Genomic DNA, 26,177 nt, shown 5'->3' with positions numbered 1-26,177 from the left:
GCAATAGTAAACTGTTCCTGGACATAAAACAAAAACCCAAACAAAACAGAAATGAACTCAAAATTAAACATGTAAATAATCTAAGTTGCTTCTGGCGGTCTTTGCCCACGATGTATCATGTGAAGTCACTGCAGCCTTGGTTCTGAACACTCAGCATGTATATGCTGTCCCACCACACGATGCCAACAAACACTGGCTGCAAAGCCTCGGCTCAGATTCAAGACCATTGTAAGCTATGAATTGTAGTGTTTTTACTACACATGCAAAGTTTTCTGCTCTTACAGAAACATAATGGCTTAATTATGTAAAACAACGACTTCAAATATTTTCCTACCACCATTCCTCAGCATGTAAGTATCAAATTAGTATGTCTTTGGATAGTATTGTGTTAGAATGCTTGATTTTAAAAATTGCTATGCGAGTTGCTGACATGAGTTCCACAGAAAAATTATTCAATGAGTTTTGGCTTGGGATTGGAGACAGAATTTCCAACAATTTCTGAAATGGTCCTAAACAAATTTCTGCCATTTTGTACTGTGTATTTATGCAGAGTAATGTTCTTAGGCTTGATGATTATAAAACAAAAACATCAAGCAACTCTGAAGAACATTGAAGACATTCTGTGTCCAGTCATATCACATATTCAGCCAAGTTTTAATTCTTTATTAAAGAAACAAGTATGCCCATCTCATTGGTATGGAAATGTGCTTTCAGTTTTCAATCAGCAGAAAATAATGTGTACCAAAACCATCGAGTTAAAATAAGGCTGTTTAAAAATTTCTCAGGTATAAAGGGCTTGCAAATGGAAAACATCTAGAGAGCCCATGGGCAGCATGGTAGTCAAGGGGCAGAGCACTCTCCTCTCCTTCCTGCCCATTCCCTAGACCACACAGATTCAGCACAGGTGCCGACTGGCTGCACGGAGATGCAGCCACTACTGCTATCCCAGGCTATAGACCCAAAAGTCAACATCATGGCTCTTTATAAGGAGCAGCTGAGCTCCTTGTGACATTTGTAGAACAGGAAGAATAACTGAATAACTGGGCTGTGATGAGGCTTGAAAGTCTGATTTGTGGTTTTCTGTAGCATGGCGTAGAATAAATGCACCTTCTGTGCTGGCTGTTGTTGTTATTGCTGTATGGGGACAATACTTTAAGAGATTTCCAGAGACAACTGAGGCTAACTTGTTCCCAGGGTTATCTCTCTAGGACATGGGTCATGCTTCCATTAAATGAACTAATGGCTATTCAGTTAAATGAACTAATGGCTATTCCTTCAATTATTCAACTGCTTTTGCCGTCTTAGGTACTGGAGGCATAGGTGTAAGCCAAACAGGCAGAGTCTCTGCCCACAGCGGCTCACATGCAGCTCAGTGTGTTTTTCTCAACTCTGCCTAGGGCAAGTACTGCCCAAAACACTTGTTCCACACTTCTATATTTCAAGCTGTGCATCAGTTTGATGACTAACTGATGCCACACAGGATAGGAAATCTTTTCCTATAAAGCATTATCATGCTGTTGCTATGGAGTCATTATAGGGGGCTGTCATTTCAAATGTCAGTATTGGACATCTACACATGCCTGCAAATCTACTGATGGGAATAGACGCCTTGAAATTTTATTTTAAACTTGGCAACGACTAGATTCACAGTAAACACTCAAATGAATAATGCCGATTGACACTAATTATTCTCTTTCGTATGTTTATATGCTCATCTCTATCTTGGTTCTTCTCAGAGTCCAATTCTTACTTATCTCCCCGGCCACACTATCTAGCTGCAAAGGTACTCAATATTTCTTAAATGAAGGGATTAATTAACAGATGCACCTGCCCTTCTCTATAATCTAGAAAGCAGAATGATGAGGGTGAGGGAGATTAATCTGAAGTATAGAAAAATAACAGCATCAGGAATGTGTTTTTATGGGCTGGGAAGACAACTCATTCACTAAGGGTTTGCTTTGCAAACATGAGGATCATAGTCTCAACCTCAGAACCACATAAAAAATCTGGGCAATAGTCAAACATACTTGTAATCCCAGCACCCAGAGAGATGAATGCAGGGAGATACCTGGAGCTTGCAGCTAGATAGCCTAGCTGAATTAGCAAGCACCAACTGAATGAGATCCCTGACTTCCCAAAGAAGGGTGTTGCACTTGAGGAGTGACACCTGATGTTGATCTATGGTTTCCATCCTCATGAACATCTGTATGAAGCTGCATACACATATACACACAAACATGTGCACACACATATACATAATTGCATGCTTTTCATAAAGTTTCATGTTCTTTTCTTGTAGAGCTTATTTGTAGATCCAATTGTCGTCAGTGAACAAAAGAGACTCATCTGTGATTATCAGGGCTATTGGCATAAAAGCTCCCCACTTTCCAATCATGTTTACACACCATTCTTCCCACCAGACTAAACAAGCAGGTCCCAACCCTGGCTCCGAGGTGGATATTTTAACTATCTGGGAGGGACAGGTGCTAGGGAGCTTTCAGAGCCATTAGGGTACACCTTTCTTTGCAGCAAATCCCTTTTTGCACAAAGAGGCCCCAAACACATTTTAATTTGGAAATTTGAAAAACCTGAAAATTTGCTGAATTCATCAAGACAAAGTGGTTGGAGACATGAAAGCTTTTTCTGTGACGTTCTATGGCACTGGCACAAAGGCCAGTAGAGGAGGAAAAGAAAAGATGAGACAACCAGCCAGGTACTGATATTTTTACTAAGGTATCGCGTGTCTGGAGCTGTTTCGAGGATAAAGCAATGTTTAAGACAGTCAGTATGCTCCCAGAATACTTTGAATGCTGTCAGACACTGGAGACAATCCCTCAAACAAACACATCAAGAGGATTAGTTCAGGAACTTTCAGGTGTATGGAGAAGACACAGTGATTCCTGAAGACGGTCAGTAGGGTGGTATTGGGATAGGCGGAGCCAATGTCAGACTGGTGAGGGAAGGGTTCCTGGAGAAGACAAACTTGAACTAGAGTCTGCATAATGATACCAAGAAGGCTGCTCAGAGTGGGTCTGTCTAAGGGAAGAATACTTTAATCAGAAGAGCCTCAAAGGCAATTATCTCCGATAAAGGGAATTGGCTCATTCTGAGGCAGAGACAGAAAGGAGGCTGGTGTGGTTGGAGAGCCTTCTCTGTGGAGCAGAGGGAGGGGAAAGCTGGGACTAGGGCAGAAGGCAGGGGCCAGGGTACTAGCACTGGTCCATAGGCTTAGTCTGGTACTTACCTTAGTTGCAAGGGATCTTGAAAAGAGGAATGGCATCGAGGCACTCTGGCTACCATAACTATATAAGACCTACAGTAGCCAAGCTGGGGTGCAAGGAGACCAGCTAGGAGACTGTGTGTTACTGAAGAGGGCTAACTGGTTTCCTGGACTGGGGTTTAGATGTCAGAGCAGGCAGCTAATGGTTGTTTCATGAATGAATGTCATGGTAGTGTGGGTGTGCCTTTTTGATGGACAGAATGTGCCAAGTAGGAGGAATTGTGGCTGAACAGTGGCCATGGCATACACTACCCTGTACTTACCGAAGACCTTGAGGTGGATGGAGGCATCCTGCTCACCAGCCTTGTTCTCAGCGATGCAGACATATTCAGCCTCATCGTTTTTGTCCACATTCCTGATGGTCAGCTCAGAACTGTCATCACTGAAAATGTGCTTCTCATCATCCTCCTCTTCATTCTCTATGGGCTCCCCATCCCTACACAGTGCGGAAATGCAAAGGGTGATGATCTTGAGCGTGGGGTAAAGAGGTTCATTTCTGATCAGTTCCCACTGAATGCAGACTGTGCGAAGGGGACAGGCTCAGTCTACAGAAAAGGGAAAGACTTCTGAGTAGCATCTCCTGTTAGATGCTTTGTATGCCCCTTCCCCAATCTTTTGAGTATGGGCAGAGGCTATCAATAGAACTCAGAAAGATTTCACAGAACTGGCACCAAAAGTTACACCTGCATCTGTTCCCACAAGTCCAAAAATGGAAGAAAATCAAGACACGGAGAAAGAGGACTCCCTAGAAAAGAGCCATTCTTCACCTTGGTATTTTAGGAAGCCCACATTCCTGCCTCTGAAAACCCCACAGGTTGCAAGACTATGGATAGCCTTCTCCTCTCATTCATAACTCGAGACACATGCCAGTTTCTTACTTTGTCCAGCTCATGGTGGGCTCTGGGAAGCCATCAGCATCACACACCAGGGTGACAGACTGGCCCAAGTTGGCAGTGGCATTCACGATGCTCTGTCTGGCCTGGACAGTGGGTGGTACTGAAGGAAAGAAGGATGTCAGAGGTGGTTGTACATATCTTAAAAGAACCTGATAGCCCCAAGAAGAGGCATTTAGGGGTCTGCAGGTGGCAGTGTCACCACCTGAGCATTAACAGTCCTGATGTCTGCAGTGTTAGTGGAAGCCATCTAAACTCACAAGGTACTCTAAATAATTAATGTAAACTGAACAAAATTTGCCCACAAGTGTGCATTATTGTTTTTAAGAGTTCAGCCCCTATATTGTGTCTTAACTCCTGTTCATGAAGTATTTGATTTACAGCAGCTGGCTATTTGTTGGGATGTATTTTTTTCAATAAATATATATCACAATATATGCAATATATACAACTAGGAGGGGTTGTGGGACTTGATGTTGTTAAAAGGAGGATCTGCTTTCTGTACTGGTAAATATTAGAAAGTGCAGTTCCTGTTGGCTACCAGGTTGGTATGCTTCTGAAAGATACCAGCTCAGCAGGGTGACATTCTCTGCAACTGTCATAAACAACATTGTGCACAAGGTGCTTCCAGCAAAGGAATGAGAGGGAGAAAGCTTGGCAAGAAAACACATATCAATAACCAAAACAATTCAAATGTGATTTACTTATTTTCTTAGCACTGACATTATAATTTCCTGTAAGCATCTTGCAAATGTCAGATCGATGCTACGGGTGTGCTTATTTGACACTGCAAATTAAGATTAATAAGCCCACGGACCACGATGTTGACTATTCTGAGACCTGAATTGATTGCAGTATTTTCTCTGCCCATCAAACCAAGGGGACTAACTTCCTAATGACGGTAACATCAAGGACACTGGGGATAAAGGAGGGTTTATTAGCAGAATGGGGAGTCTTTAGTTCTGCTAGACATTGGAGAGCATTTGCTACATACAACTAGAGAGAGACACCAGAGACAAGTGAGTTAAGGAGAAAATGTCCTCCCAGAGGTTGTGATAATGGGCAAAAGGTTTCCTTGAGATGTAGGAATGAGACAGAACAGGTCTACACCCAAAGGGAATGGAAAAGAAAGTCCCCATCAAACCCTGGTTGTAGTAATGGAGGGAACAGGAAGGGCGTATCTCCTCACCATTCACAATGACCTGAATGTCCTTGAAGTTGATCTCCCCCCGGGCCAGGATTCTGCCCTCACAGCGGTAAGTGCCCTCATCTGTTTTCTTGATGCCCCGGATCTGCAGGTAGTTGTTGGACAGGACTATGAACCGGACTGGAAGAGACAAGAGGCAGGTTCATCCAAAGTCAGTCTGTGAACTCCACAATCCAAAAAAGGAGGCGAGGAGCTGAGCCTCCTGCTACTGCCTTATATGAAATTTATGTTATTTTTGAGATAAAGTTTCACAGTATAGTCTACCTGGCCTGGAACTTACTATGAATTCTAGGTTATCCCCAAACATGCAACTATTCCCCTGTATCATCTTCTACATGCTGGAATTACAAACACGTGATCTAGCCTGGCTGTCTCATCCTTTCTCCTGCCTCCAGTATTATGGTGTTGGGTTTTAGGCTGAAATAAGCAAAGATATCCCTGGCCCTGAAATACAGACGAGTCCATCTAGGGATGGTGCATCTGTCTTTTGCTTCAGAGAGACAAGTATGTGCTTGAATACACTAGTTACAAATAAACATCTCTTTAGGATCCAGAAATTTCATGAGAGTTCTGGAGCCCCGAATCTGCATTTAGACAGAATGCGGAAGGGCCTGTGTAGGGGTGGGAACCTAGGGGACCTGAGGGCTCATGGGAACTTAAGTCTTACCATCTTTTTTCAGGATGACATCTCGGCCTTTGTGCTTCCAGATGATGGTTGGGGGCAGAGAGCTGACCACATCACAGACAATCACAGCATCTTCCCCTTCCTTAAACTCCTGCGGGGTTGGTGCATTCTTGAACATGAGCTTCTCTGAAAGGCAGCAAGAGGAGCAGAGTGAGGAACACATTCCTTCTCAATAGAACCCTGATGCCTGGATTTCAGCTCCGGGGCAGTTTGCACGTATAACTCAGCAATGTAAGAGGGACTCCCACTTAGCACTGGGTCACTGACTGAGGCAGAACAGTTAGCATTGAGAGGGGTCTATGGAGGGGAGTAGGCTCCCTGATACAGTGACAATGCACACAGGTACAGTGCTGAGTCCTGCATCTATCCTACCATGACAGTAAGGGTCATTGATTGTTTTTGGTCTCCCACTCTGACCTCACCCCAATTTTCTTGTAACAGTGAAAAGTCTGAAGAATGAGAGCCAACTTCACGGCAGTTAATGCTATGACAAGCAACACTTACTTACCATGACTTGAGCCAACATGATGCACAGTAAGAAGGTAGTGAGATGCCACTGCCAGGCCAGCCTTCCATGGCAGTGGGAGCCACCTTCCCTGAGCAACATCAAGTGTGGACATATAATACTCCATCTCACTAGGTCATTGGGCTATATCACCAGCAAGTGTAGTGGGAGAAGATGCAAAAACCTAAACTATGTGTCTGTCATTGTCGCTTAGATGGCACGGAGGAACTGACACTAGCCCTCTGGGAATTGTATAGTTTCTGGAGAATGTCATTAAAAATGTAGTGACAATTGGTGGGAACCAGCCTTATTGGTTCTGGGCTGGTCAACAACCATTTGAGAATATACCAGATCTCTTAGCAACTCAGACAGAAAAGGAACCAGCAGGCCCTTACTGGTCCTTCTGTTGCCTTCTCTCTGCCTTTACTACCCACCCATGTTCCTTCCCAACAAAGGTAGGAGTGCAGGGTACATATGAGGGTTCTTACGGAAGATCTTCACGTTGACAGTGGCCTCGGACTGGGTGCCATCCTCAGCGGTGACCACACACTTGTAAATGCCGGCATCGTCAATGTTGGCATTGTAGATGGTGAGGGTAGAGGAGTAGTCATCATTCCACACCACTGAGATCCGCTGCTGGTTTGGGCTCAGCTTCTCCCCGTTGGGGGAGAACCAGGAGATGTCCTTATCTTTGGCATCTCCTGCCACTAGAGGAGGGAGAGATTCTTTTCAGAGCACAGAAATGAGATTAAGCCCTTCCAGAGTGACCATGGCTACAACGCCTGGAAGGCTGGAAAGGGATCTCTATCATGAAGCACTCTGCAGCTCTGCTCTTTGTTGGTTTAATTATATACATAACATCTCTTAGAGTTGAACAAACTTACCCGCTGCCTGCGCATATGATATTTTTTAGTTGCCATGTCCTTGGAGAGGGAAGCTATATTTGCTATGAACCCACTGTGCCCCATACACTAAGCTAGGAGTGAGTGTGTATTATGGAATGGAAAATAAAGGGGGTTGGTTTATCTGAGCCCTGAGCTCCAGTTCCTAGCTGGCTTAAACCAATTGATCAGGATGAAAAGGGTGGAGACTGTTCAACTTCTGAGTTGAAGTTAAGAGAAACTGGGTAATCCAAGAGTTAAGATTTCAGCCATTTTGACTGTGGCAACTCCTTTCAAACTGGTAGGAATGCTTGATATTCTGATGCCTGTTACCTCAGTCAACTCACATGCTCTGAGAAGAGAGAAAGAACATCAGCAATGCCTACTCTCTCTGGGGACTTGCGAGAGGCACTCAGCTGCCTAGAGGCCAGGCTGGGTCAAAGTGAACGGCTCTCCAATCTACTACTCTTTCTTTGATTTGCTGCCTGTACGGGGGCGGCAGCCTGCACTGCCTAGCCCTGTGCAGATATATGTTATGGAAATGTAGTGTTCCTTTAGGGGCCTATCATGTTTTCAATAAATATCACAATTTGCAAGCTGTGCTGTGGGCACGAAGGCTTATCTTCAGATCACTGAAACTGCTGTGATGATGGAAAAACTGGAGCAAGTGTACCCGGGAGCCATAGTCCCCTGGTCAGATGCAAATCAAGGTGGCGGTTAGAGCTCCTTCCCACCAAAAGTTGCGTGTTAAACGCCACAGCCTTCACCTAGCTCAGTTCATTCCTGCTTCTGTTCTACTCCAAATCCCAGGCACGCCATCTACCAACACCTTGAAGCCTGTTTTTCTATCCCTTCCCCCATAGATGGTTCCCTATTATTATTGGGGGCATATTTCCCAATTAGGTGTTAAGAACACCCAGAAGCAGAGACAGCATGCCACTCTGAAGGCAAGGTTCCTGCGAATGGGCAGGAATGGTCACACTGCTGACCAAGAGCAGAGCAGTGGCCAGAATTCTAGACTTGCTACTCTCAGTCTGCACTCTGAGCAACAGGTTTTAGAGGCAAGCTCTAGCATACGATGGGGCCCAGGACACTTGCCTTGACACAGGAAGAATTTGGACTCTCCAACGCTGATTTCTCCTTGGCTGGGAACAATATCTACCTGCAGGGAAACTGGAAAAAAAAAGGAGAAGTCCAGTTCAAACACAATATATAAATGTTAAGATGGAATCCCAGAGCTTCCATTCAAAACTGAGATTTTTTTCCCCAAGCTCAGTTTTACAAAGATGAGGTCTATTTGGCTTCTGAAAATTTTACCACTATCAAAGTGACTTCATACCATAACCAGAAGGAGATACCGCTTAGGCCACTCCTACATGGAACTGTTATTTGTCGTCAGTGTGGAAGGGTCCCCATGGGCCGCTCACTAAACAACTCTGCCTTGTATTCAAAGAAAGAGCCAGCTAGCCAGTCCCTTCTGGATGTCAGTCTGAAGTGTCTCTAGGGCTGTTAGGAGCAGGGAGCCTGTTACCCCAGAATTCTGCATCAGGATAGCTTGCACACTCCCTGTGCTGCCAGGTTTGACCATTGTGAATACGATCCTTTCTAAAGCAGGGGTATCAATGAGAGCTCACCTTACCCCACAACGTATAACCATCCATCACCTATCTCCAGGGCTAAAAACAACATCAGTACGCCAATCAGTCTGCTGTGCCTCTGAAATCCCACAGCCTGTGCTTTGTGGAATTCTTTGCACTCCTTGGCTACTTTTCCTGCATTTTTATTTGAATATCCATATGCTCAGTCTCTCCATGGTACTGATAAGGAAAAAAAAATACGCAACACCAGATCTCACTGATTGCCCGCTTCACTCTGCTTCCCGTTTATCTCCTTTGAGCAGATAACAACTGTTCATGAAAACACAGTTTTAGAATAGGACAACAGAATGCTTTATTCATTTGAAATCAACTTCCTTCTGCTTCTGCTCTCTTTAAGTAAATCTGAAAGGCAAAGGCTAGCACACAGTGGGTTCGATGGAAGGAGCTCCTCAGAGCCATTATGAAGCAAGCCCCCTCCTACATCCTACACTCCCCCCACTCCCTGAAAGCAGTCAGGCTGGGTCATAGAGACTAGGAGCTCTTCCTTCCAACAGCCATTTTCTGTTCACAGAAGAGGGAAAGCTTGTTGCCATGGTGACCAGCTTGCAGGCAGGACTGGAGCAGCAGCTCTGAGTATGGGCTCATGAGACAAGAGACCACAGTTGTACTCAGCAGAATACAGGGATCAAAGGGCCTGCCTGGGGCTGGAAAGGGAATGCACAGTGGGGAGGAGGGTGGGCAGAAGATTGGGGGAACGAACGGTGTTCCTAATCATCCCACTGACAGACAAAGCAAGTTCTGAGAAACGCAACAGAGGCTGTACAGGGAAAGGGGTGAAATAGAGCCAATGTGGAGGAAAAAATGGAAGAAAGGGGTAAGGACTGGAGTTCAGAATAAGGGAGGGCAGGAGAGTGAGCTCTCCTCCACAGATAAGTGGTTGAGTTTGGGCATATTCGAATACTGAACTGGAGGAAATGGTACAATAATCCAGGGGTGCAATCACCTCTCCTTTGTTATTGCCAACCGGAAGGGGAATTGGGGCTTCATTCTTATCCAAGAGTGTGTCCTCCGCACAGTCCTCCTTTCTGTGCATAGCACTTGGTACATACAGCTATATTGGGGCATGATGCTGGCCGGGGCTGAGTCCACAGGTCCAGATGAAACCAGCTGGGGTTGCTTTTTCCCATCATACTTTTCTAGCTGGAGTTAGGTGGTGTTCAGTCCCACAGTGTTACATGTGGAAAGGGTCTCAGATATCACTGTGATCTGATTTGTCACTGTCCAGATGGAGAGGAGCGCTGAGTGATTTCCTCACTGTCACTGCTAGTTGCAGGTCAGTGTTGTGGAGCAAAGGCCTCCCTGCTCTTCGGTAAGTTCTAGCTCACTTTGCAGGGCAATCTTCATGAAGAGGGAAGGTGTTCTCATCGAATGAAAGGAATCATCTGCACATGGTGAGTGATGCCCCTTAGCACTGCCATCTCTTGAGGAGCATAGAAAACCCAGGATGAGGCCCCTCTGCTATCCTGAGAGCTTGGGGCCTAACCAAATAGGCTCTAGGCCAGTGCTGTGAATTTGAAGGCCAACCAGAACCTCTGCAGTTGCTTTGGTGACTCATACATACTTCCTGGGATGGATGGTACCTTGAAGTCTGGAAACTGTTCCTCCACCATGACTCACCTGAGCAACATTCCTCTGTGGAGTTTCCAGAACATTCTCTAAAAGCAGAGACATCCTTCTGTCTGCAAAGTTCACTGCTCATATGCTGAGCATTAGCTGTCAGCATCAACATATGCATCCTGTTACTTCACTCCTCTCACGGCTGGAGAATATCCTTGTTCTAAGTGAAAAAGCAGCCCTCACCACTTTTTCTTTTTTCTCTTCCTTTTTTTTTTATTAAGAAAAAAAAAAAGCTCCTTTCAAAAAAGAACATGACTCTCAAGGGGGAGTCAAGCTGAAGAGCTTTCATTCCCAAATGCTGCCAGGATCTATCTATGGACAACTGAGAGAAAGAGAAATGCGAATTTCAAAGGAATTCCCAGCTTAACGGGATCCCTCACACACATTTATCATCAGTTCTAAAATAAGAAATCTTCCATGGAGACTGCTGGCCCTTTGTACACAAGGAAAAGAGACTTATTTCTCTCTCAAAGCACCACACAGGGCTGGGGGGGTCAGAGGAACCTAGACACTGCAAACAATGCTTGGATGTTTTAGACTGCACTCAGTGCAGATTTTCCTCCTGCGCATGGCAGACCTTGAATTATTAGGTCTAATAATGAGAAGGGGAACCTCGTGGTAAACTCCAAACTTCTTGCCACCCCTCTTTGCCACCCCTCCTCTACCCCTCCTCTACCTGTCTTTTTTTTCCCCCTTTCACTGTTTTGCAATAAAACCTCCTGAATTGTCTCACCTTCCTCTCTCGTTTGTGTGCAAGACAATTTCCTAGCCGGCACAATGCATACCTTTAAAGACACTTACGCAAGCATCTCTCTCTAATCAGGTTGCTCAAGTCCTGCTTTGCTTCAGCCTTCCCTGCATAAACACTGTCATCTGGGCTGCATATGAGGATTTGCACTACCAAACCCAGATGTTTGGACCTGGGTGGGCTTTGCTGGTTGGGATAACACTGTCCTGTAATTTCTAAGTTATCATCTCCTTATATATCCACCAAGCCTACCTGCAGTCAGCCTATAGTATTGGGTTTACAAAGCCAGGTCATGACTGCACCAATCTACTAATAGTTCAGAGAGCTAAAATAAAATAAAATAAAATAAAATAAAATAAAATAAAATAAAATAAAACCAAGGAGGTGTTGTATTACTTGCAGAAGAGGAAACTGAGATGCAGGAAATGAAATACTTCACTCAAATGATGAGCAACTCAACTAAGAATGAATGAAGGAACATCATGTAATTCTAATGCTCCAGCTCACATGACTCCACCTTATAATTACTTTGACTCCCCCGCCCCCCCCCATGGTGTGTGTGTGTGTGTGTGTGTGTGTTGGAGGCCAGAGGTCAATCTCATGTGTCATTACTCAGGAGACAACCCTTTGAGTTTTAAGACAGCATCTTCCATTGGCCTGGAGCTCATCCAATCACGCTAATCTGGCTGGGCGGCAAGCCCCAAGGACCCATCTTCTCTACCTCCCCAGCAGTGTTACAAGTGCACACCACTGCACCGGACTTTTGCAGAGCAAGTACTCCCTCCCCAGGCTCCCAGAGCCTTTCTGAAACAGCCAAATAGGATTATTGTAACCCGTTAGTTCCCATTAGTTGGTCTTTCTCTCTCCAACTCATAAGTTAGATATAGCAGAGCCTTTGTTAGGAGGAGTGGCCCCTTGTTCTGGAAAGACTCAGTGAAGCAGTATTAGGCAAAACCAGAACGGGGAAGTGGGAAGGGGTGGGTGGGAGGACAGGGGGAGAGAAGGGGGCTTACGGGACTTTTGGGGAGTGGGGGGCTAGAAAAGGGGAAGTCATTTGAAATGTAAATAAAAAATTATATCGAATAATAAAAAAAAGATTAAAAAAAATAATTCGATTGCATTGCTGTCATCGCTTCCCCGTTGTTAATGATCACTGCCCTCTTCACTCACGGATGATAATACTATGACCCCCGTTTGACAGATAGGGAGGCAGAAGCTCAAGGCCTTAATTAATGGTCAAGATTCAAACCCACAATGAACAAAGTCCAAGGCCCTAGCTGTTTCTCTCATACTATATTAATCCTTGTGAGGCAATATTAAAAAATAAATAAAAAAGTCCCACCCTTCCATAAATGAAATGGTCTACCTCTCCCTGTTACAAGTAAATAAGCCCAAGTAGAGTGCTTGGTTCTAAAATATATTTGTCTTTTTCACTCTTTTTTTTTTTTTTTTGTAGTTGATGAATATTCTGGAAGCAATGTTCACTCTTTTAGGTGTAGATAGATGTTTTATAACTCCCAGCTTCCTAGCAAAAGTAGGCTATAAAGTCATAGTTACCGAAGAAAAGTGAATGGAAATTTCACTTCATAAGAGACTCTAAGGTACTTATCTGGAGAGGTGCGGATCTTGTTAGGTAAAGCGATAGGGAAGAATCATTCATTCTGATTTTCAAAGTAGTTCATAGATTTTGCTTAAGTCAGCATCTTCTCGCAGCAGTTTAATTTTACTGGTTTTCTTTTCAATGTGTTTTTCGGGGTAGTTTTCCAACAGAAAGTGAACTCAGTGGTCTCCGAAGCCACTTGGAAGTACTGCCATGTTGGAAGGCTATTAAGGAGGTTGCTGGCCATGGAAAAGGTGAGATCGAATATGTTTATGGGCCCAGGGTCAGAGTGGTACTGCTGAAGAAGATATTGTATGACTAATCAATTTAAGGTGCACAGACTGTGGAGGATTTCTCTGCTTAGAGGCTTCACATGAGATGCAAGAATTTTCCAGAACCTATTTAACAATGGCTAAGGACATTTGAAAAGGGCGTTGATTGTAGCTTTTATGGTTACTTTTTTTTACTTGTTGCTTTAGAAATAAGCCTTAAGTGTTGCTGTGCATAATCACCTTGGTGGAGAGATGTGGTTTTGTTTTTCTAAGTATAACCGGGGGCTTTTTCATGTGACCACAGTTGCTGTAATTCCAGCGTCAGAACTGAGGCATCCCTATTGATAGTGACAATTTACTCTCACCCCTAAACATGAAACTCAAAGAAAGCAAGACAAACTGATGTGCCAGTCATGCTGGGTGCTCAAGGCCCAGGCTCACATCTGCTGGAGCGTGAATCTCAAGTTTGACCTCCTGTTAGCTGTTTGATCACAGGCGAAACCCCTCAATGCCCCCTCGGCAAAACAGAAACTAAAACAACCCACAGCTTTAGAAAGGTTATGGTAATTGATCTGCGGAAATCACACACTAAGCTCCCAGTACTTGTACATTCAGTGCATAACGCTAGGAACCACCCTTCCCTGTGAGATTATTTCAGTGTGAGGGAAATGATGTTTTCCTTTATGGCTGAAAAATAAAATTTCTTTCCCGAATGATCTAATATGTGGAAAGGTAGCCTATTTCTGCTTTTTGCATTAACTTATTTGTTTGGAAAATTTTGACTTCAGTCAGAGCCAAAACCACGACAATGGAAACATGGAGCAGTGCTCTGGGTGGATCATTTTACCTCGACTTCAGGGTTCTCAAGCTATAAATACAGTAAGAGTGAACCTATGTGCTTGGATTGTCACACAAACTAAATAGGAGTTGTTGTAGTTAAGGGCTCAGGTTCTGGAGTCAGGAAGACAGTCTGATTTCTAACTCTGTCAGTTAGGGACAGAGTTGGCTGGCAAGTGGATCAGAGTCCATATGGGTATTGAACTGATTTAGAAAGATACTTCATATAGTCTCTCTCTCTCTCTTTCTCTCTCTCTCTCTCTCTCTCTCTCTCTCTCTCTCTCTCTCTCTCTCTCTCTCTCACACACACACACACACACACACACACAATCTTGACTTCCCCCACAATCTCAAATAAATAAAATACCCAATATTTGTAACAGCAGCAGGAATGAAATGATATAAATTTCTTATATACAATTGTAGCAAACATCTCTCTTTCCCTCTCCATCTCCCTTTCCCTCTCCCCCTCTCTCTCCATATATAAGTATGTGTGTTACACTGAGAGCTTATACAAATGTATACAAGTATACTAATAGAATAAATGCAAATGTCAGATTAATGCTGTTAGAAGAGTAATTTGATATGAGCAAATTTATTACATTCAAGGAGAAAGGGATTAATAAATTACTAGATGGCACAGGAATATCACTTATATCAGTCTTGGTATTTATGGTTTGAGATGTTGCTGGAAATAGCTGCTTGGGAAAAAATAAGGTAAACATTCAAATATCATTAGCTCCAATGCAGATGTTAATTTAAAGGTGCTACAAAGCACATGCTCTCTGAGATTTTGATTTCCGGTTGCACAGAATGGCATCAACATGGAAGACTACATTGTAGCTACTACTGGAAGCATCCCAAGAGTTTACAGCTGGCTCATGGCAGAACTAGACTCATCTCAAAACCATATGAACACTAATCTTTCAGCAAGAGACTCCAAAATGTATGTTTCGTTTAAACTTGAATATCCAGAAGTAATATAAAGGTTAGGTTTCCAGGTCAATGGCAGTAAGTATACGACCAAACTCTTCAAACCCTCTGTGTAATGCTTTCACAGGATGGCGGTGCCTGGGTTTCTGCTAAGAAAGCTAGAGAGTTAAGGAACACTCTGGGTACAGCTGAGGTCTCTCCTGTTTGTGAACATCTGAACACAGATGATTTGTGAGAGCAGACTCTCAGTTGAAAAGAGAAGAGAAGACAAAGATGGCTGTCAGCGACGGTAGACATGGCTTCAGGTTTAGCCAATTTGATGGAGAAGAAATTAAAATATCTGCAGTAAGGATAAATCCACTGGCAGACTGCAGATAGTACAGACAGATTTAAGCCAAATTCACCAGCAAGTGACACTGGGCTCCTTCTGCTATGTACTGAGCAAGCTTCTAAAACCTAGCATTTTAATAAACTCATTCAGACTTGACACTGTTACCTGTTCAAAGCCATGTAAAAAGTGATGATGGTGAAGAACTCCTCCACCCTTCCCAGTTCCTGTGACTCATCCCAACAGAATAGTGGAAGAAGTGACAAGGTGATCACGGCCTCTGTGTCTTTGCATGTTCTACATACCCATCATTCACACCATAAGGTTATAACAAGGAAGAAAACATAGTGAGTATCACAACCATTGAGGCTGCTACGATTAACAGGCTAGATCCCACCATCCAAAAATTTCTGTCCTCTGGAATGCTGGCAGTGAAATAGTAGAAACCCACCTGTCAGACCAAGTGGTTCTATTCCTTAGCATAATAAATTACAGAAGCTACTGCGAATGCAGCAAAATTGTCTGCTGGTTCTATCCCATGGGTCTGTTTTCAAATCAGAACCCAGAGCCAAGTCCAATAATGACTACTGCCATCTTGATCTCTGGAGTTCAATAATGCCTCAGAACCCTTGGCCTCTTGAGTTGGCTGAGTCAAACTATCGTTTTATTAGTTCTAACTTTAAACATCAAATGGTTTTGGCTTACTGGAAGAAACATTATGGGATGGGGTTGAGGCTCAGTAGGTGAAAAGCACCAATCATGCAAATATGAGGACCACGGGCGACATTCCTAGGATTCATGTGAAGCTGTATGCAGCAGCATGCATCTGTATTTCAGTTTTCCTATGGAGACGGGTGGCAGAGACTGGAGAATACTCTGAAGTCTGAGAGGCATGCAGCCTGACATAAGCAGTGACAGATGGTAAGAAAGTCTGTCTCAGAACAAGGTGGAGGTCAAGTTCTGACATGGGGCTTCTCTTCTGACCCCAGATACTGTCTACACTGTTACAGGATCTACAGCCTCTCCCACCATGTATATGTATGTGTATGTGTATGTGTATGTGTATGTGTATGTATATGATGTATATGTAGTATATGTGTATGCATATGCATATGTATATGTGTATATATATATATACATATATATACCTCTCCCACCATATATATACACATATATACACACACATATACATATATATGTATTTATATATGTATATATGTATACATATATACATACCATTCACACAAGCATACATTATACTACACACACACACACACACACACACATATATGTATATATGTATACATATATACATACCATTCACACAAGCATACATTATACTACACACACACACACAAATTGTCGATGGCTGAAATCTGTGGTCGCTGGGCCCCAATCCACCTAGTAGCTGGAAAATGTGAGTAACTACAGGTGATTTCATGCCTTGTGTTTCTGAGTTCAGAATGAGAAAAACTCATGTTGGTCTAACCATTCAGAAATAAGAATCACAGTTTGCCGCCCCTTGCTCCTAACACCAATGCTGTCTTTAATACTCAAAGGAACACCAAGTATGAACATGAGTCACACACACTTTAACTACATCCACAGATTCAGCCCTGGGCCAGCAGAGAAGCCAGTCTGCCCATCAAAAAGAGCATATTTTCTCACCTTAAACTATACTTAAATTTTCTTTTGTGTCTGCCAAAGCATCAAGTCAGAAGCATCCTCACAGTGTCTCACCAGGGTCAGCTTCCAATCTGGAAAGAAAAACCTTAGGAATTGGGCACTAGCCCAGTCTCTTATAGTGCATAACGGGTGAGGGCAACAATGTTCTAGAGTGTCTATCCCCAACGAGTGCATATCCATGTTTATGTGTTCCAGGAAGCTGTAACATGGTCTATTTCTAATGCAGCCTCTCATCCTGTGCTATCAATGGAAGACCAGGATTGTAGAGCTAATTAGTAGCCAAGAAGGCAGAGCAGGAAGGGACCTGATGGGCCCTCATCAACTCCTTCATTTTGCCTTCAGAAAAACCAGGAGTGGAAATCCCATATGCTTTAGTGAAGTTTGGAAGCCCTGAGGTTGACCACAAATGCTGAACTCCTGACCTAGGACTTCCCTTTGCTTCTGTGACTTATTTTCTTATTTATCTCAGTAGCTAGTTCTAATTTCTCTTTTATTTCATTTGCCCTAGTCTCGTGTCCACCCCCAAAGAGCCAGGGCTACCAAGTGGAAAAATAGTTCTAGAAAGCTGAGCTAAAACAACACATGCTCATGAGGGGTCTGTGATAAGCTGTTTAAAGTGTCCAAATGACCAGGGTAGTTTTTATTATTTAAAATTGGTTCATTTGTTATGTGTAGGGGATAAGTGTATGGTGCGCGCGTGTGTGTGTGTGTGTGTGTGTGTGTGTGTGTGTATGCACATCAGGTGTCCTCTGTCTCTACCTTATTCCCTTAAGACAGGGTCTCTCACTCACCCTGACACTTGCATTTTGAACTCAGCTGGCCATTCAGTGATCTCCTGGGATCTGCCCGAACCTACCACTTAAAGTTGCAATTACAGGCATGCTAGCTATGCCTGGCTTTTTAGATGGGTATTTAGGATTTGAACTCAGGTCCCACAGCAAGCACTCTTACCCACTGAATCATCTACCCAGTCCTCCAGGGAAGTTTGTTTTTTAATTGTTGTTTGTTTTTCTTCTTCCCTTTCACTGGGTAGACTGGTGGTGGGCAGGGCAGCACCTTATCTGAAGCTACATTAGGCACATGCAGGGCAAGGAGGCAAAGAGATGTTTGGAACTCAGATGAAGTTCTCCAAATAAATACGATCCATCAATCAGGCGGTTCTTGGTAAACTGCCTTATGCTAGGCATCCAGGATGCTTCCAACAATGTAGTCTTAGGTTGTTCTCTACATCCTTGCCGTTGACAAAATGACTCATTGGCATCTTTCTTCCAGTCATAAAAAGGTACCGATATGAGGCCGACTCCCCCTCCCTACTTCCAACAGCTCCTGCTAACATGGCAAGAAACTTGGATTATATCTTTCAATATTTGTCCAGCTGTTGTTTGCAGATGTTGTATTCTTTACACCGAGAACATAGAAAGTTAGAGAGTGCTGGCATGCAACTTCATCCTGAGAATTTTAGATATCGTCAATGCCAATGTCTTTCAAAACTGTCCTTATGTGTTGATGGCTTTAAACACATCTGGGCTATTGAAGATACAGAGCTTAACACTCCTCAAACAAGCATTGCAGAGAACGGTTGAAATCTCTTTTCTATTAAGTAAAAAATTCTACACACTCAATGATTTGTATATGATTATTGTGGGCCAGGCAATATTTAATTTATGTAATCTTTACAACAACCCCATGAGGTTGGCACTATTTTGTCCTATTGGAATAATGAAGGAACTGTGGAAAGAGAATTGAACCCTGGCTGACCTGCCTCTAGGGACTTGTTTTAGATATGAATTTAACAGAGTCAGTCTCAAAGTGATCTTTGATGAAAGTTGATTGTTTTTCTGCTGGAGGAGCTGGCAAACAGACACAAGGTTAGAGAAAGACACCACAGGCTAGGAGTGGCCCTGGTAGAATTTTTTCTGACTCTGAGCAGTAGCTAAAATCACCGTTGCTGAACCCAGAAGGCCATTCTCTCACCTCTGCAGCCCTCTACAGAACCCTCTGCTCATCACCTGTGGGTGTGGCCTCAAAGCCTTCGTGCAGCTCATTCTACAACAGGGATAGTTCTGTTCTCAGCACTGATCTTGGCCATCACCAGGGACAGGACCAAAGGAGATGGGTTTTCCCCAGTGTAGGTTCTGAATTAGTCATCGTTTTTCTCTACTGGAAATGTCAGTATGAAATGATTCTTCTCTGGGTGTGGTGGATGCATGCCTGCAATCACAGTATGCTGAAAGGAAGGTGGGAAGTCTGAGGGCAGTGTGGGCTGCTCGGCAAGAACCTGTCTCAAAGCAACAACAGCATTCCTGATGCTGTCTGGATTGTGAAATGTTTCATCCTCACAATCACTTGTGGTAATTCATGCTGGCTCTGAACTTGGGCATCTCGAGGCAGCTATTCTCCTGAAGAGGTGATTTGCAGCAGGACCCTGGCAAAGGGATTCCTGTCAGAGGTCACACTTTTTTCCATTGAGGGCAGAGTTCAATCTCACTCCACACAGCTACTCTTAACCCAATTCAATGGTGTTTGACCTGACGGATAACACACTGGCCACATTACACAGATGTTGGAGTGGGGAGTGCAACGATACCTAAGTGTTTGGTCGACTATTCTTAGAATAGTGTAACTATTGTTCTTGAGTTAATCATGCTGCTTCATAAGTTAGGGAGCCGGAGAGGATGCCATCCTCAGCATCACAGCTCTCCATAGGGATTCAGGGGGCAAGCTGCATTGCTGGGTTATCACCACCATGCTTCTCAGAGGCTCAGAACTTAGCATGATTATATTTAAGATTGGGGAGGGGTGGGTGCTAAAGAGAAGGGGCCAGAGTAGAGTGTGCCTGCACCAAGGAAAGGACAGTGTAGGCACACAACAATGGCCCAAGAGCCAAGTCAAAGGTCGAAGACAGGTAATGAGGCTTACCCTTGAGGGCCAGACATCCAACAATCTCATGCCAAGGTAGTGAGTCCTGTTTTATGAAGACTTTCACATGGGTAATCCTTCTTTTACCCCTTAAGGTGACACGAAGCTTGGAATCAAGTATCTTAAATGTTTGTTCTTGGATCTTTTATGCTGATATTCACAAGAAAGGAAAATCCACCCAGTGCAAAAGTCTGCAGGTGGAGACTTCTTCCCATAATCTTCAGGAGAACAAACTATTCTCTCTGCACTGGGAGTCTACAGTGATCACCATGAACCTGGCCAGATGGTCCCCATGTCATGTTTAAATAAGGGACATGGAATAGGATGCAGAAAAGAACCACACAGACATAGACATACAGAAAAATGGACACAAACATAAATATATACAGACCCACATATAGGTACACATACATGAATATAAATACACAGTCATGAACCTAAGTGTGCAGAGATTCACGTATAGATGCACATAGGCTGGGCTACATAATGAGCTCAAGGTGAGCGTGGGCTACATAGTGAGACCCTGTTTGCAAAAGTAGAGTTTAGAAGTTCCTAGCACCAGAGCACACTGCTTGGGAAAACACACACACACACACACACACACACACACACACACACACACACTGTATCACCAGCTGTATAAGATGTACACATTCAATTGTGATAGACCATGAATGACTATGTTACTGGTTTTATGCATCAAGTATTCTATGGCTTGCATGTTTTTTTACTATGTACTCTTTACACCTATAAAAAATGAAAAGGACTATAAAGCAGTGTGCCACATTACCCAGCAGTAGCCTTATGCCGCCTATCTTTTAGCACCTAATCAAGAGACACATGGAGGCACCACAAAGGGGTCCTGGTGGCCACACATCCTACTCTCATCTCCATCTCTGCTGCCTTCTGGGGAATCAGAGAGCCTCATGGTAGGCTCATGCTGTGAGCTCCCCAGTCTCAAAATTTCAAAGACCCAACTCTGCCACACAGGTCCAACTCGACTGCATAGCCCCTGCCATCCTGTCTGCCCCTGGTGCTGGATGAACTCTCCTCAGAATCACATCACTAACTGTCTTTGCAAGGTGTTAATACCTTCTAATAAACTTCTTATCCCCAGCAATCCATCTCAGTGTCCCTCTGACTTGAACCCTACATCAGAGAACTTTCAAACACGTGGCCTGAAAGAGGCCTCATTTAGAAAATTAAAACACATGGTGTGAGCTACTAAGCAAAATGAAATTGTGAATTTTTTAGAAAAATAGGTGGAATTGAAAAGTATTCTATTAAGAGAAGTGGCTCAATCCCAGAAAGAGAACACTGTCTGCTCTCTCTCTCTCTCACACATGTGGATGTTCATATGTTTATATGCATATAAACCAGGAGTTGTGAGAGTGGGTATATTCCACAAAACTAGATAGGAGACTATGGAAGCAGTGGAAAGGAGACTGATGTCATGAGGCACTCATGACATAGTTTACATGAGGGTTCTCGTGCACTGCAAGAAGCTTGTACCCAAATGATATCTGTCCATCAAACAGTTCTCAGAATAGGTCCCTACTACAGCAAGACTGGCAGGAGTCCTCCACACTTAAAAGCAACAGCAGCAGCAACAACATTGGTCAGAAAGAAAAAGCAGTAACAGATATGAATGTGGACCCGTGTTCATGCAGTATACCTTATTTTATAACAAGGCAAACTGCCTTCATTTCTAAAAACAAGCTGTAGTTGCCAGCAACACTATTTGCCTTTTAATGATGCCAGTATCTTATTGAAAGCTATTAAATAGTAACAACCTGACAAGCAAGTCTCCCAAGGACCAGGATTTCCAGACTAAATGGCTAGAGAGAACGAGAGCACACAACACTAGCAGCAGCCCTTAAACTCCCTTTGGGACCATGAATCTGCCGCTGTATGTCATACTAGTCTCTGGATATCACCCTACTCTCTGGAGATACAGCACGGGCTTCTTACTCCTTTTCTTTCCCACCGTGGGTCTACACCTCATTTTCTATTTCAAGAAGCATTTCTCACTGGGCAGACAGATTCCAAATGTTCTACACAAATACCTCCAACACACACTAAGACCCTACACTTTGTATCGTATCTGTTTCCAAAGTCATTGGACTGTGAGTTACACGTTTGCTTCCTAGGTAGAAAGAGAAGATGAAAAGCCTGTTTTCTCCAAACCACTCCCAGCTAAGTTACACAGTTGAAAAATCAGTCACCCAAATAACAACAACATCCCTAAACAACACAACTATCATACTGTGGTTTCTCATACTCTGTCTTGTACTAAGGGCAGAGCTATCAACTAAAGAAGATTCAAGTTTAGAGTTGGCCCTTCTGTGAGATCCACAACCTTTTACAGAGTCACACAGGCAGAGTGACTCTGAGATCAGAGCCTGAGCTGAGAAGCCTGCATCGGTCTAGAGCAAGGTTTGATGGAGACTTGGATTCAGCCTATTGTCAACTGCTCAGAGTAAACCTTCCTCCCATGTTAGGGTTCTCCATTAGATACCAGCTGCAGGAGACTGACAAACCTGCAAAGCCAGGAAAGAAAGGAGAGACAGGAAGAGGAGGAGGTTAAAGGGAATGATGAAGGGAACAGTCTAGAACAAAAGTGTCATTAGAATAAAAGGCAGAGATGGCATTTGGATGTAATAGGACTAGTAGTCTCTATGGAGTCTTAGAAAGAAGATTTCCTATGCTAACCCCACCATGTCTCTAAGCCTTCTAGAAACTACCATCAGTGTTAACCTGGGCACAGCCTCCTCCATACAATAGTATACTCTGGACTTAGGAGCTAGTGTTAATCATTCAATGAGGCCTCAGCTATTGGCATAGACCAGACTGATCGGGACACAAGACTTCCCTGCTTGAAATCTGAGAGGTGATATTCCTGGATTTGTCTTCAATGAGTGCCTTTCTATCCCCTGAAAATTCTGATTTTGTACCTCTGTCTTGAAGCCCCCATGTTTCTGGCCTAAGGATGCTCAAGAGTTTGCTATGTAACCAGGTCAGGGACCACTGGCTCAGTTGATACCCTGTCTGGGATAACTGAAGAACTGCAAACAAGCAGGCCTTAGTTAAAGTCGTCAAGCCCCTGACTGAGAATTGTTATTTTTGCAATCACTCTTACTTTGCCATTTGTCACAGGAAGCAATGGGATGTGGTTATGCACAAATTCTGATTTCATGTGAGTCACAGCAGCACTTTAGGAAGTATAGCCATAGCTGCTGTGAGGGACAAGTGTGCAGATAGGTTTGCCTGGGCCACAAAGTACCCAGGTATTTGGTTAAACATCATTCTGGGTGGGTCTCTGAGAGTGTTTGTGGGAGAGGTTAACATGCTGATTAGGTGAAGTCGTCAGACTGCCCTTCCTAATAGTGTGGTGGTCCTCACCTAATTGGTTAAGTTGTGGGTAGAAAGCTGAGTAAGACAGACTCTCAATCTCTCTTTCCTTTTTTAAAAAATAGGACTTCTGGACCTCTCCTGCCTGCACCTGGACTTGGAATGGAGCTTATGCTGTAGGCTCAGCTGGCTGTTGGACTCCAACTCAGACTGGAATGAGACCATTATTTCTTCTGGGTGTTCAGCTTATTGGTAGCAGACCTAGACTTCCTAGCTTCCATAGCTATGTGAGCCCATTCATCAAAGCAATCTATCTATTCACTTAAAAATCTGTATCCTTATATAATATATACACATAATTGTGTGTATATATCATAACTGTGTACATATGCTTATACATGTCTACATACATGAGAAAGGCTATGCCTGTGTATTATGTGTCTCCTATTGGTTTTGTTTCTTGGCAGAATCAACACAATCAGCATACTAAGATATGTGAGTCCATTATCTTTTCTGAAAGTAGGTACATGTTGCAATAAGCCAGCTATGATAAAGGAAAGATAACCTATAATTGCTACCACTTGAGTTTGACATCTTCACCTAGCTCAGGATGATACCGTATAGCCTACAAATGCCAGGTCTTTGTCACTCTGCTTTGCTCATCAGGTGAGACTGAGAGGCCTCCTTTGTGAGCTGCATCCAAAACTCCTAGAGATGAGTCTGCTGATCACCAAGTGGTAATCAAAACAGAGTCTGTAGGCACTGTGCACATCCTTGCAAATTGTAAGGAAGAAAAGGAAGGTGAGGGACTGTGTGAAGGAAGCATCAGACACTCTTCCAAAAATGAGGCCTCGGGGCTCTGAAATAAAGTCTTTAGCATTATGAATTAGCTATAAGCCATAAAATAATACAAATTACGGCTATGGAATCTTCAAAATGGCAATTTAAAAAGACACCCGGCACTAAGTGGTAGTCGTTTTAGTGAAGAAAGCTTTCTGTTCTATGGAATAAGGAACTACCTGCCTCTTACCTTTATTCTATTCTACTGATGAATTTCCAAGCTCGACAGGCACATTAATAGGATTCTCGCTCCCCTGCTGAACCCAATGAAAGAAAACTCTGAATTGTTTCTAACAATTCCTAGCTGAATTCATCTTGCTTTTAGAGATGGAGAGTTCCCAAGGACAAATGCTCCCCTTGTATGTAAAAGATTAGTATTTCTTCTTCTTAATAGCTCTACGCTGTTCCTTGCTTTCTTTGGCTGCTTCCCTGCCATGCACACCGCACTCTAAAGAAAAGTTCATTTGGCGATTCATTAGCTCTTCTTCAAATGTGTGAATTCAAAACTACTGCCCAAGTGTCTATTGCACTGGAGCCACAGATCTTTCTGATATTCGATGTGGACTGTGGCTGATACATAATCTCCACAGAGAAAGACAGGTGACTGTGCCCGTGTATAAACACTCATTCCTGTAGCTTCTTCCTGTCTTCTGTATTTCAGCCTCTAGAGAAATTCAAATGCCATATAAGTGTCTGTCCCTGCAGCTCACTCTGCCAAGGACACTGATATAAGGATGCAATGAATGACACACGGGGATGTCATTTGTTTTCCAGGAGGCCCATCTACATAAGCACGGGAAGAGTCTGCTATGGTTTGATGTGAGACCACCTTGGATGTGACCATGTGTTAAAGGTTCAGTCATCAGTGGGCCTCATCAGGAGGCACTGAGGACCTTTGGCAGGTGGGGCCCAGTGAGCGCATTTAGAACACAGAGGGTATCTCTCCAGTAGAGACTATAAGATGCCGCCTTCTCTCTTTCTCTGTTTCCTGGTTACTGTGTGCTTGCTTGCTTTGATTGGCACTTCCCTTATGTGCTACCCTCAGCAGAAATCCAAATCCATTGGACCTACCCACTCTTGACTTGAGCTTCAAAAATCCTAAGACAAACCAATCCCTTTTTGTTTATAAGCACCTTGGGTTGGTATTTCATTACTACCATGGAAAGTTCACTATAAAACTCCCAGCACACATGAGTTCACTAGAATAGCTCCCTGAACATGGGGGTTCACAACACATGGAACCTCTGGCTGGGCAGATCATTAGAAGCTGACATTTCTTCATCATAAAATGCGATATGGATAGCAATACTTGGGACAATTCAAAATGATAACCTGGCAGAAAAGAAAGAGCCGAAGCGTCACACCAATAGCTCCCCAGCGAGGCGAGGTGGCTCTGTAAGTACCAAGTGTCTCAGACTTGGCTCTGTCACCAGCAGGTTCAGACAAAAGCGGCCTGCCTGATGCCTGGCTCTCTTTCACCGCATGGCACCTCCAGAGGTGAGTATTGTTTCTTAACTTACTTAACAAAAAGAAAAAAATGGAAGTAGTTGGGCCAGATCTGAACAGTTAGACAGACAGGGTGGTCGTGTGCAGCTGGATGCCTGGATCCTTGTGCTTAATGTCTTCTGTAAAATCAGCATGAAAGCAAAGGCAAAGGGTAGCAAGGTGTGTGTGTGTGTGTGTGTGTGTGTGTGTGTGTGTGTGTGTAATCAGCTGAAAAGGAAGTTAAGGTTTTCTCTTCTAGTCTTATCTCTAAAACTATCATAGAGATTTAGGCAAGTTCTTCTCTCTCTCCAGTTCTCTGCGAACCCACTGGGAAAGGCAGCAGTTGCTTTAACTGATTGTGAAACTCCACTGTACCTCAATAGTCACATGACTGAGATAGGGAAACTGGTGCTGAATTAAGCAGTCGCTCTTGGCACTGGCTTGTCTAAGCC

At 43.6% G+C, this 26,177-nt stretch overlaps 1 protein-coding gene across 4 annotated transcripts in view; it reads right to left on the bottom strand.

Moving 5' to 3' along the window:
* Ncam1 (neural cell adhesion molecule 1) overlaps window positions 1-26,177 on the bottom strand; it is a 291,408-nt gene that overhangs the window by 57,801 nt on the left and 207,430 nt on the right. For all 4 annotated transcript variants that reach the window (XM_052188394.1, XM_052188397.1, XM_052188395.1 and 1 more), the window contains exons 2-7: window positions 8,550-8,624; window positions 7,059-7,277; window positions 6,048-6,191; window positions 5,363-5,500; window positions 4,159-4,276; window positions 3,544-3,716 (exon numbers count right to left, since the gene is read on the bottom strand). In XM_052188394.1, the coding sequence (XP_052044354.1) occupies window positions 3,544-3,716; window positions 4,159-4,276; window positions 5,363-5,500; window positions 6,048-6,191; window positions 7,059-7,277; window positions 8,550-8,624 (867 nt within the window). The remainder of the gene's footprint in view (window positions 1-3,543; window positions 3,717-4,158; window positions 4,277-5,362; window positions 5,501-6,047; window positions 6,192-7,058; window positions 7,278-8,549; window positions 8,625-26,177) is intronic.

The sequence above is a fragment of the Apodemus sylvaticus genome, chromosome 7, assembly GCF_947179515.1.
Source record: "Apodemus sylvaticus chromosome 7, mApoSyl1.1, whole genome shotgun sequence".
NCBI classification, from domain to species: domain Eukaryota; kingdom Metazoa; phylum Chordata; class Mammalia; order Rodentia; family Muridae; genus Apodemus; species Apodemus sylvaticus.
The sequence above is the reverse complement of the archived record's forward strand: the minus strand, read 5'-3'. Positions and strand labels throughout refer to the sequence as shown.